Genomic DNA, 12,677 nt, shown 5'->3' with positions numbered 1-12,677 from the left:
CTTTCATAATCCCCAATGCTGACTGAAGTTGTACAGGACAAACAATAATGCAAAAGTACTTAATCACACCATTTCCATAAAGCTGCAGGGAAGCATCTTGGAGCATCAAAGGCAAGTATTACGCTAGTGCTACTTTAGCAAGCAGACAGGGGACATTAAAGAGGTCAATACCATGTCACCCTTCTTTAGCAGCCCTACCCTCCAACAATCATTTATTATTGTCGCATGTCAAATAGAAACGGGTGTTAGAAGCTTACAACAGAAAAAATAAAGGAAAACAAGCAGGTAATGCAATGTATTCCTGTTCTTTAGCTTGAGAGAGATAATTATCTGTAAAATGAAAGGCTGCTTTTAGATGCAAAACACAAGGTAAGTAAATTATTTCAATTTATTTCCTAATTAGAAAAAATGGTTTGATTGTGAAAGATTCTATTAAACTTTTGAAATTATGCTTTGCTTTCAAAATGTCAGTGCATTAGCTAATTTGCCTTACAGTATGGCTTGGCTCATGACTGACTCAAGGACTCGTTCCAGCGAGGGCGATGTTGAGAAAGAATTTGCAATCATAAGCTAGTGAGCTCAGTTTTTCACCTTGGTCCAAACTGAAAAATAACCTGCCTCTAGTAAACTGGTTACTTTAATATCCTAGGACTAAGATCTCTAAAGAACTAAATTCGGTAACTCTCAATAGAAGATGCCCACAACCTGTTCCTACACAAATCTAATCATCTAAGTCCAATCAAAATACCTTAAAACAATGACTGAAATTGCTAGAAATTCTCAGCAGGTCTGACAGCATTTGTGGAGAGAGAACGGAGCCAACATTTCGAGTCGGGTGACCCTTCAGCAGAGCTCCCACCCACTCAAAGAAAAAGCCTATCCTGCCCCAATGAAACAAAAATCCTTACCTCTCCCGTGGTCAACAGGTAGACTGGTGTCAGAGGTGGCATTTCGCTAAGTTCACAGCTAAGTTGTAAACAGGTCAGAATTTCTGTCAGTACTTCATATCGCAAAGCATTGCTCAATTTAAGTGTTCTGAAATCCTGCTGCGCAGAAGTCTCTTTTGAATTGGGAGGAATTTCAAGGTGAACCTGTATATACATGTACAACCAAAAAAATTATGTAAGTCAGTCAATCAATAAAAACAAAACTTCTGAAATAATTCCTGGAAGAATATGCAGGGCTACGGGGAGAAAGTGGGAGAAAAGCACTGGATGAAATGCTCATTCAGAGACCTGGAACAGACATGATGGGCCAAATAGCCTCCTTCTGTGCTATAACCATTCTGTTATTCTGTCTTATTCACAATGGTTTTATTCAGGGAGGGGACATTCCCCCCCATACACCGATTCTAGTTTTAAACCCCTTAGCCAAAATATGACTAGCCACTTACAGGCAACACAAAGGCAATTTAGGATGAATCATCTCTCCAACTTTTCTAATCATTGATTACTTTTCTGATCAGATTAAATAGGAAAAGAGATGAGTTTGGGATGAACCAAGTGAAGAGAACTAAGAAAAAGAACTCAGACAATTGGAGGGGCAAAATTGAAAATTAGAATGCTAGGAGTAAGCAAAGTCACAGAATTCTTTTGAAATACAAACGGTTACAGAATAAATTAGGAGCAAAGACTGGCAAATTGAGCAGAAAAAGGTGTCAATTGCAAAGATTTTTTTTAAAGAACAGTTCATAATTCCCTTGTTAAGTGGCTACATTCTGCACCCTCTCCTTTCCTTCTCCCCTATGCACTCTACGAGTGGTATGTATGTTTTGTCTGTATAACGCGCAAGAAGCAATACATTTCACTGTATTCCAATACATGTGACAATAATAAATCAAATAAAATCATTGCAGGAACAAGGGGAGGGAAGATAATATAACATTAATCTAAGCAAAAAGGAGAAGGCAATTTCTTACAGATAAAATCTAAATTTTAATCACTGTACCTGGCAGAGAACAGCTTCTCCTCCATTTTCTCCATGGGGCAAACGTACAATTACTATGTCCTTTCCAGGATTAGCCAACCTCCCCCACAGCTCAAGATCTTCTGCGGCTTCCTCTGTGCTATTAATCTCTCTTAAAAAAGCTTTGCCACTGATAAAAGCATGGAGGGATATGTCCTTGCCATCAGATTTAGTAAAGCAGAACTTGTGAATTTTTTCCTTTAATTCTTTTGTGAGAGATATTTTGACCTCACCAAAAGAAAACGATGTGCAGAGTCCCAAGATCTTCCCACCTCTGGATAGATAAAGCATAAATCTTGCATGAATCTGCTCAGGCACTGGACCATCACATGCCACAACCAGCAACAAAGTATTATCAACCCAAGGAACTTTCAGAACCTGCTCTTCTAGAAGAGGATAGACCACATAGCTGTCATTGTCAAGACAATCCAACAGGACAGACTTTATCTGTTGAAACTTTATCAAGTACTGACTATAATCAGATCCGACATATATCAACACATTGGGAGGTTTCCCACTTTTGTTGCTTTGCCTTGTGTTTGCCGTTAAATTGTCCTCCCCAACTACTGTTTCATCGGAGCTGCCACAATAATCATCAGGGAGGTCCTGTAGGTTTTCTGCCGAGGCATATTTGACTGATTCTATGGTGCTGTTTTCCAATTCCAAACACTCAGAACAACTGGCAAGATGAAGGCAATAGACTTCGTGTTTCTCAAGTTCCTTTTCTTCCTGGGCTGCGTAAAACTCTCCACTGTGAACTCCCATAATTTCATCCATAGCGGGTTGTTGAAGTTTTTCAGCAGAACCAACTGTACGAGTGACATCACCACATGAACCTATGTTTGGTTCTGACACTAATTTGATTAAAGTACCTTTAGGACAGGTCTCCTTTGCAAAGTCCAGATCCTGGAAACCCCCTACCTCCTTCCTCTCTTTTTCAAAGACTGCACCTGATTTCAGTAATTCCATTTGAACTGATTCATTGAACTGTAGAGCTGAAAAAAATACTTGAAATCAGTAAAACTGAGCAGGTACAGTATTAAGCATTCCTAAATGTAAACAATGACAGGTTAAAAAAAGCAAGACAGGAATCCTCCCAAACATTCCCCAAGTGGCACAGTGGTTAGCACTGCTGTCTCACACGGTCAGGGACCTGGGTTTGATTGCCGGCTTGAGTGACTGTCTGTGCGGAGTCTGCACATTCCCCCCGTGTCTGCGTGGGTTTCCTCCGGGTGCTCCAGTTTCCTCCCAGGTGCATTGGCCATGTTAAATTCTCCCTCTAATGTTCCCGAACAGGCACCGGAGTGTGGCAACTAGAGGATTTTCACAGTAACTTGATTGCAATGTTAATGTAAGCCTACTTGTGACAATAATAAATAAACTTTTAAACTTTAAAAACTTTAACTTAAAAAGTGTAGTGCCAAAGAATAAATATAAATTAAGAGATTTGAACCAAATTTACATAATTATCTCCTGAAGAGAAAAGCATCCCCAGTTTTGGTTTACACCAACTGTTAAGAACCAAGGTAAGAGCACCAGGTGCCAATATCTCAATAGTAGACAGGACTAGACAGCGTAGATGCAGGAAGGATGTTTCCAATGGTGGGGGAGTCCAGAATCAGAGGTCACAGTCTGAAGATGTGGTGTAGGCCATTTAGGACTGAAATGAGAAAAAAGATTCTTCATTCAGAGTGATGAGCCTGAGGAATTCTCCACCATAGAAAACAGTTGAGGCCAAAACATTATGTTTTCAAGGAGGAGTTAGATATAGCTCTTGGGGCAAAGGGAATCAAAGGATATGAGGGGAAAGCAGGAACAGATTACTGAGTTGGATAATCATAATGAATGATGGGACAGCCTCTAAGCAGCGAATGGTCTACTCCTGCTCCTATTTTTGTTTCCATAGATAGATTGGTGAGGTCAAAATGGGTTTGCCCTTATGATAGTTCCAGTGTTTGTAAGGAAATGAGTTTGCCAATCACACATATTGACCATTATGTCAAAATGCAATACGAGATACATTTCATGCTTTATACCTTCCTCAAGCGACTTCACATGAAAACCATCTTGTTTGCTACTTATTCCATGGACAGAATTTGTACCCTTCAAAAATAACACATTAACACCATCAGTAGCTCGAAGAAAAAAAAACTATTGTCTACATTCCAGTGAGGGGACCTCAGCCACGATGAAATTGGAGAAACTGGTCACGATGCCTCCCCCAGGGAAAAAGTCTGAGTGTGTGCTCATACATTTTCCAGGGTCATTCACCACTTCAAGAAAGCACTGGCATAAAACTGGGTAAAGTCACCTCAAAGTTTTACTTAAATTTTATCCGAGCAGGACCAGAGGGTAGGGTTGGCAAGAGAAAGAGTGAGGGTAGATGTGGAGTGCATGAGAGTGGGTGTTCCCATTAAAAATAACAAAATGGTAAGACTTAGAAATATTGTTGAATAACAGAACCTTTTCATTATCATAATTGTATACATATAAGACATGGAAAATTTAAGTTTGTTTTGTATGTTTGTGCCTATTGCGTAATAATCATTATTTGTGGTTCAATTCTTCAATAAGAATGTTTCTTAGGGGTTTCTTCAGTACCCTTGGGTGGTCAAAGGGGCTCTGAGGCTGGAAAAGTTTGGGAAACCCTGGACTATATTGTGGTAAATTCACCTCAGGGTCCTGACTTAAAATCAGAGTCTTGACTTAAAATCAGAGTCTTGACTTAAAATCAGAGTCTTGACTTAAAATCAGAGTCTTGACTTGACTAAATTAGATAGAGGTATAAATTCCTCCAACTACCATATAACATTGCAAAGATGTTGTGTGTCAAATTCAAGGGGGGGAAATGCTTACAAATTTATTAGAAAAACTAAACAGAGGAAGTTTTCACAAAGATGTTGATAATATCTCTGCAAATGGTGGTCAGAGATATAAATGTATTTAATGCAACCAAAACATTGAAAGTTGAAGCTAAGCAAAATGAAGGCAAAAAGGTACTCACAAACTATTTTTTGAAGTACCATTCCATTATCCATTTGTAGTCTGTTCTCCATGAAGGCTATTCCAAGCCTACTAAAATCATCCACATTCGCTTCAGCAATTAATTTGTAGGGATTGCCAAGTAAATAGGCCAACGGTATACATAGGTCAGAATATTTTAAAACCTACAGAAAAAAAAACTTGTCCTTGATATAATGCAACTTTGAACAAAATTCAATTACTGTAACCAATTACTAATGCAAATTGTAGCAAAGATCTGTCCAAATCTTATAGATATTCAGTGTTGCCTCAATGATTTCAATACAATGCAATAATGGGCATTTGAAAGTGTCATTCCATGGCCAGGAATTTTAGGATGGCTGTGTTTCCTGTCCATCAATTGGGTTGACAGGGAAGACATCCCACCAACACTGCCTGCCCTGTTGCCATTTCACACTGTAATCAGCATTAGTTGGCTGCAGATGGGACTCCCACTTCCCAACCTGACTCGCCAGCCGCTCTCTCGTTCCTGCAGCACCAGAGGTTGCAGTGGACAGGGCTAGAATTGCATGCAGTCCCAGGATGTCCTAGTCCTGAGGTTCCAGGAAAAAATAAGTTTTGGCGGTCTCAAGGCAGGGAGGCATGGGGAGGTAAAGACGGTGGAAAATTGGGGTGTTGAGGAAAAGCAGAGGGGGCAGAGCAGTCCAGCAGTTAACCACGCGTTAAAAGCACAGAGTTAAAAGAGCCTCCTTACCCCTTTCCCACCCAAGGCCCAAACTCCGTTATTTTCAAACTTCCCCCATACTTGGAACTCCTCCCGTCAGCCTAAAAATTAAGGCTGGGTGGGAAATGACCCTTGAGCAGTCAATAATTGGCCATTTGGAGTCCTCGATTGTGATAAGGGTGAGTAGACTATCCAAGGCTTCACCCACATCATAAAATTGCTGAGAGGTCAGAGCGGACAAGAACCAGCAGGAAGCCTAACCGTGCTGTTTTAAGCTCACCCCATAAAACTACCAGCCTGTGCCCATTTGAACTGTGAACAGTTTCAGCAATACAGGCAATGGTAGTAAGTGGCAAGAGGAATTTGGGAGGATAAACTAAGGGCATTGTACAAGAAATGTACCAGCAAAACATTACACACTTTGCTCCAAGTTTTCTTTTTAAATACAAGGCCCCAAACATCTAACATGTATTCCCTGCAAGAGTCGCCCCCAATTGGGAGGAAAGCATCAGTCCCATTGTGTATTGACACCAATATGGTAAATTAATCTGGTAACAGCACTGAATGTACAAGAAAAGGTGCATTAACAATCTGGGGAGTGGGGGACAATGGAATATACATCAGTGCATGTAAAGAATCATTTTCCAGAAGCTTGACTGTCACTTATTCAAGTATGTCATTCACAAAATGCATTTGCAAAATAATAGACTGACCATGGAGATATCCCAAGGCAACAACAACTTGCATTTATATAACACCTTTAACATAGTAAAGCACCCCAGGACGCCTCACAGAAGAATAATGAAACAATACTTGACATCAAGCCACATAAGGAGATATTACAATAGCTGACCACAAAGCTTGGTTAGAGATGGATTTCAGGATTTAAAGGCGGGAAGAGAGAGGTACACAGGTGCAGAGGCTTAAGTAAGGAATTTCAGAGCTTAGGGCCTAGGCAATTGAAGGCCCATTTGCCAACGGTGGAGCACTGAAAATCAGGGACATGCAAGGTGGCAGATTTAAAAAAACAAGGAAACCTTGCTGGTTAGAGGGCTGGAATAGGTTCAACTATAGGCTGAGGTGTTGCCGAACCAGGAGCTAATCAGGATCAGAAACACTGGGGTCATGGGTAAATGGGACTTGATGCATGTTAGGATGATAGCAGCAGAGGTATGGATGAACTCAACTTTGTTCTTTAAAAAGGGATGATGTTTGAACTACTCTACTAAGCAAAATAATGGTATCATAAACACTAAAGCTATTCAAAATGTAATTTCTTGCTATGAAGAAGTGGCTAATGTACTAAAGGGATGGATTTGGCAACGAGAAGGGTTATACATTCCAGGCTCACTAGACTTGATCAGAATCTCGGCTTGAATTTCAGTGCCATACAAGGGAGTATTGCACTATAAGAAATAACATCTTTCAGATGAGGCGGTTAAACCGATGTTCTGTCTTCCAACTTTAGGCAGACATGCATGGCACGAAATGTAGAAGTGTAGAGAAATTCTCCAGGTCTCTTGGCCAATATTTATCCCTCAACCAATGCTTAAAACAAATGATTTAGTCATTTATTTCATTGCTGTTTGGGGTCCTTCCTATGCAAATTGGTTGCTGTACTTTTCAACAACAGTAAGAAGTTTAACAACACCAGGTTAAAGTCCAACAGGTTTATTTGGTAGCAAAAGCCACACAAGCTTTCGAGGCTCTGAGCCCCTTCTTCAGGTGAGTGGGAATTCTGTTCACAAACAGAACTTATAAGACACAGACTCAATTTACATGAATAATGGTTGGAATGCGAATACTTACAACTAATCCAGTCTTTAAGAAACAAAACAATGGGAGTGGAGAGAGCATCAAGACAGGCTAAAAAGATGTGTATTGTCTCCAGACAAGACAGCCAGTGAAACTTTTCAACAACAACAGAGCTTCAAAAGTTCTCAAAGTGAGATGCAAAGACATATAATGCATCACAAATACTTTGAAAGACTCTCAGCCATTGATCCACTGAGTCATTTGTCTGCCAAACGTAATTCTCACTTACATGTTGCTATTTTTAAAACACAAGAGACCTTCCAGGTTTCTAAGCTGCAAAATAGCTAGACAGCTATCAGTTACAGCAACCAACAACACTTAACCCCAGCTGGTTAACCTTGAAAGCCTTAACGCTGTTTTAATGATATATTGCAGGACAAAACTAACAAAGTACTTGTGAACTCCTTTTAAAACATCTTGGGAAAATTTACATTAACAAACCACATTTTTTAAACTAAGCCATTTCCCTGTAATAATTAACATTTATTTAGTGCCTTCAATGTAGCAAATGCCCCAAGGTACCGAATAGTAGTCTGAAAAGTCATTTCACATTAGTATCTGGTTGCAGCCTTGTCACAATTTTATTGTGGATGGTATAATTTATGAACAGCACAAATCCTGATCTGTGTCCAATAAAGCAACTGACTCTGGAAGGAAATGAAATAAACCCACCCAACAAACTCCAATTTGTTAAGGTTTACTTAGAAAAAGATAATTGGCTGTCGCATCAAAACTAAGTCCATCAGGGAGTTCAAAACAAAGATTCTCCATGAGACACTTGACTTTTGAATGGACCTACCTTACATCAAGTTGATCTTTCTCTTCACCTTAGCTATGACTACAACACTACATTCTGAACCCTCTCCTTTCCTTCTTTCCTATGTTCTCTATGAATGGCATGCTTTGTCTATATAGCGCACAAGCTGGTGTTGGTGGGAGTGGGGGTAAGTAAAGCGAGATAGATGCACACATAGAAAGAGAGAAACAAGTGCTGAAGGAACCAAGCAGTCAAATGTTGGGATGAAGAGACAAAAATGGAGAGAGAAATAGAAGTGGATGGGGAGAGACAGAAGAAAGAGAAGCAGAAGTAGTGAAACAGAGTGAGGAGGCAAGAGTAGGAATGAAGATAAAAATGAAACTAGGGAAAGGAAAATAGACTCAGTAGGATTGAATATAACAAACAAGAGTTGGGAGGAAAAAGAGAGAAACAGAAGTGGAAACAGATGAAATACCATTAGGCTTCCCCCCTAGTCATATTCAGTGGGTCACACATATCCATAACAACGATCCCTTAACCACACCTTCTCCAAACAGAGACAAAACAACCAGCAAACAACAAATGGGCACTTCAGAAATTCTGCCAAATTTCTCCAATACCAGCAAATAGGTAAGGCTCCAGTTGAGCAGTTTTCCACAGAACTAACTTACCTACTACAACTGGGAGCGTTCTCTTCAGTAAGGAACTTGTCAATTTACTTTATACATCATATTTTGATAGTTCCACAGGGCAACAACTCTCTAAAAGTGAATGTTTCCTGACATTTAATCCAACACTCTGCCTTAGGATTTCGCCACATGGCTTTCAGAGGGGAGAGTGAAGCCCAGTGGTACTTAGTGCGGTTCAGATTGATGGATGGCTAAACCAGCTGAAGGCCAGAAAACTGCACTTCTTGGGCTTGCAAATAAGCAGCTGCACAAGCATTGTGGGAAGTGGAATGACAAAGGCTTTAGGATCCTGTTCTCACTGACGAACTTCAGTGAAAGCTGTTTCAATAGATGAGAAATACTGGCACTGGAGGGGATGCAGAGGAGATTCACTAGGTTGATTTCGGAGTTGAGAGGGTTGGCTAATGAGGGGAGACTGAGTAGACGAGGTCTATGCTTATTGAAATTTAGAATTGGTGGGCAGGTAGGGAGAATCTCATAGCAAAATATAAAATTATGAAGGGAATAGAGAAGATAGAAGCAGGGAGGTTGTTTCCACTGGCGAGTAAAACTTGAACGAAGTTTAAGTTTTTTTATTAGTGTCACAATTAGGCTTACATTAACAGTGCAATTAAGTTACTGTGAAAATCCCCTAGTCGCCACACTGCGCGCCTGTTCGGGCACACTGAGGGAGAATTTAGCATGGCCAATGTACCTAACCAACACGTCTTTTGGACTAGGGGGCAAAGCCTCAAAATAAGGGGGAGCAGATTTAGGACTGAGTTGAGGAGGAATTCTTCACCCAAAGTGTTGTGAATCTGTGGAATTCCCTGCCCAGTGAAGCAGTTGAGGCTACCTCTTTGAATGTTTTTAAGACAAAGATAGATAGATTTTTGAACAGTAAATGAATTAAGGGTTATGGTGAGCGGGCAGGTAAGTGGAGCTGAGTCCATGAAAAGATCAGCCATTATATTATTGAATGGCGGAGCAGGCTCAAGGGGCCAGATGTCCTATTCCTGCTCCTAATTCTTACGTTCTTATGAGAAAGAAATGGTGTTGGAAAGAGAGAGGGGGGATGAGAGTTGTGGGATACAAAGAATTGGATGGATTTATGATGTGAGAACCACATTTTCCAAGCCAATATTTTATTTAATAATATGGATGGACACTGCATTATCTGGACATTTGGAAGCTGACCTGGATTTTTTTTTTTAAAAGGGTCATAAACTCACCTTTGGACTGGGTGCAAGCATGCCTTTTCCAAGAAGTCAACTGACTGATGGTACACAAGGGGAAGAGCTGTTTGCTTATTTGCACTGCAATTATTTTAATTGAAAAAGCTGGTTTAAAGGCAAAGGTTAATGATTTACTGAAAATTGCCTGTCAGAGATGAACTTTAGGTTTTGAACTTGTTTTTGAATTTAGCTGGGATTGAACTCAGAAGGGGAAAAACTGCACATCTCATATTCGTTGCCTTGCCTTAAACAATGTGGTTGCCAGTATCCAGCTAAGAATTCACCTCTCAGAGGAAAACTTGTCTACCTTTGGAAATCCAAGAGACTGAGATTAGGTGGATTGATTCAGGGGGTCACATTTATGTAATCTCTGGATCGACTACATTGTTGCGATATCGGTCCCTACTCATCTTTGAATCTGCTTTTTATCCTGATGCACAACCCATAATTACCCAGTCATGATGTGCATAATCTGTGCTATGATCCTGGATCCTGGATAAATTCGGACGATGGAGAGTTGGGTTAAGTCAAGAAAATCCTTGCTTGATCAACGCAGTCGGAGACTGCCAGGGTGGGGCTCAGTTCACTGTGGTGGCTTCGCTGGTGAGCAGGCCTATGCTTCGATGATGCTACTGGCATCAAAATGATGATCACCATTATGAATGAAGTTGTGGACAACAGTCTCGGTTCCCCAGCACAGATTTTTGGTGCTCATATTGATGAGCTGCGAGATACCCTAAAGAGAATGAATGAAACAGAGAGGAAATCCTGTCAACGGAAAGGGCAGTTTCCTCTATAGGGGCTCACCTTCAGTTCTTGGAAATCCTGTTGCATGATATCGTACAGGCTGCCTGGCTTGGAGAGATGGGGCTGGAGAAGAAGTATCCATGCACCCAGTCTCCCAAAGGGTGCTAGGGATGAACTCCCAGCCAAATTTGCATTTGACTGCCCAGCTTTCACAATCTCTATTTGAGGACTGGGCATCTCTAGTTTAATGAAGCATCTGTCTTCAAAGTTTGGGGTCAGTCAAAGACTTTGACCACTGGTCTTATGTTATCTTGCCCTTGTTGAGAAGAGTTAGAAGTGGCTGGACATGTTGGGCCTTGCCAGGGCCGAAGCTTTTCTTTTCCATGGCTTCAGGATGACAACATGGCAGAGGTGCAAAGGCTTCATTGAAACTCTGGCTGTTGCTCGATGATCCTGTCATGGCTTTGGCCTTTTCCAGCTCCTTGGATGTTGCCTTTTATTCTGACAAGGGTGTATGATGTATGAGCACATAGACATTTGTCGCTTGTTATCCTGTTACATTGCGAAAATCTGGATTGTCTATTTTATTTTTCTTGATGGTATTGGTCCACCTGCATGCTCTGACGGTAGAACGAGGGAGGCCATGGTTTAATCATTTGCGAGTCTCCTCCTTTCCATTAGGGAGTATATGGAGTTGGTTTTATCACATGAGGGTTGTGCAATATTTACCTGGTTTGTTTTTTTTTATATGCTGCAATTTTTGCATTTAGACTGGGGGAGTACAACTTTCAGTACCCTTTACTTTATATTTTAGATGAATAGCTCTACAGCAGGGTGGCGGATGAGTGGTTTGGTGTTGGTATGGCCTTATAAGTCCTCATTGTGGGTGAAGAAAATCCCCTGTTAGAACTATTAGGGTTGCTTTTTCTTTTGCATTTTCATTACCTCTGTATTAGGGAATCCTTGCTTGTTTCCTGAGAAATTACAGACAGGTCCCGTATCCTGGAAAAGTCTGGTCTTTTTTTTTGGCGTGGCATCTTTGGTATTGTTGGAGTGGAGGAATGTACTGGTACAGCCCTAGTTGACTTATCTTTGGATATCAGGCCTTGTTGGATTGATCCTTTATTTTGATTTGGCTGCATAGGTAATGGTTATTTAATAACTGAGCTCATGGAATGGATGGTGGGCATGTTATCCAATTGTTAAGGTTTCTCTGAAGATAGGAAATGGGGAGAATCTTATTGATAGCGGGCCTAAATAGCACTTTTGGGGTACCTACAGAAAGGGCTAGTTTGCTTTATTCAATGTATAGGAGCGATGTAAGTATCCTTGGATTGGACGGCCTTATTTTAGGGCATCATTGAACAAGCTATGTAGTAGTGCCTATGTGTATTTGGGTCAGGCTAAGGGTATGTTGGATGGGGGAGTAGGTTTCCTTACCCCAAGATGTCCCCTAATGGGGACTTCTGGATTGCTCTCTCTTTTGTGATTTGGTTTCCTTGGGGATGCAGTGACCTGTTAGTTGCGGGCCTGAGCGCAAGTCTGGGGGCTTCGGTTCAGTGTTGTTGGAGTCTTTCTTCAATTGGAGATTAGGCTTATTGGAGAAGTAGATTGTCTCATCCAAGTGGTCTTATATGCAGACTCCCAATCTGTCAACTTATAGGTTTGGGCTCCCTTGGAAGTGCCCTGTTCCTTGTGAGGTTATGTTATTCTGTTCCAGGTATCCTTCCTGTGAAAGTGTACGTAGAAAAGCTACATCTGGCATCCATTGGATAATCCTAACG

General features: G+C 40.9%; 1 protein-coding gene across 5 annotated transcripts in view; it reads right to left on the bottom strand.

Moving 5' to 3' along the window:
* The window catches only part of hlcs (holocarboxylase synthetase (biotin-(proprionyl-CoA-carboxylase (ATP-hydrolysing)) ligase)), a 146,371-nt gene that overhangs the window by 101,313 nt on the left and 32,381 nt on the right, over window positions 1-12,677 (bottom strand). For 4 of the 5 annotated variants that reach the window (XM_078232760.1, XM_078232758.1, XM_078232757.1 and 1 more), the window contains 3 exons: window positions 4,970-5,132; window positions 1,948-2,960; window positions 909-1,091 (listed from right to left, as the gene is read on the bottom strand). In XM_078232760.1, coding sequence (XP_078088886.1) covers window positions 909-1,091; window positions 1,948-2,960; window positions 4,970-5,132 — 1,359 coding nt within the window. The remainder of the gene's footprint in view (window positions 1-908; window positions 1,092-1,947; window positions 2,961-4,969; window positions 5,133-12,677) is intronic. The other variant, XM_078232759.1, reaches the window with a different exon arrangement.

The sequence above is a fragment of the Mustelus asterias genome, chromosome 17 (genome assembly GCF_964213995.1).
Source record: "Mustelus asterias chromosome 17, sMusAst1.hap1.1, whole genome shotgun sequence".
In the NCBI taxonomy this organism is placed as follows: Eukaryota; Metazoa; Chordata; class Chondrichthyes; order Carcharhiniformes; family Triakidae; genus Mustelus; species Mustelus asterias.
This window is presented reverse-complemented; position numbering and strand designations above follow the sequence as displayed.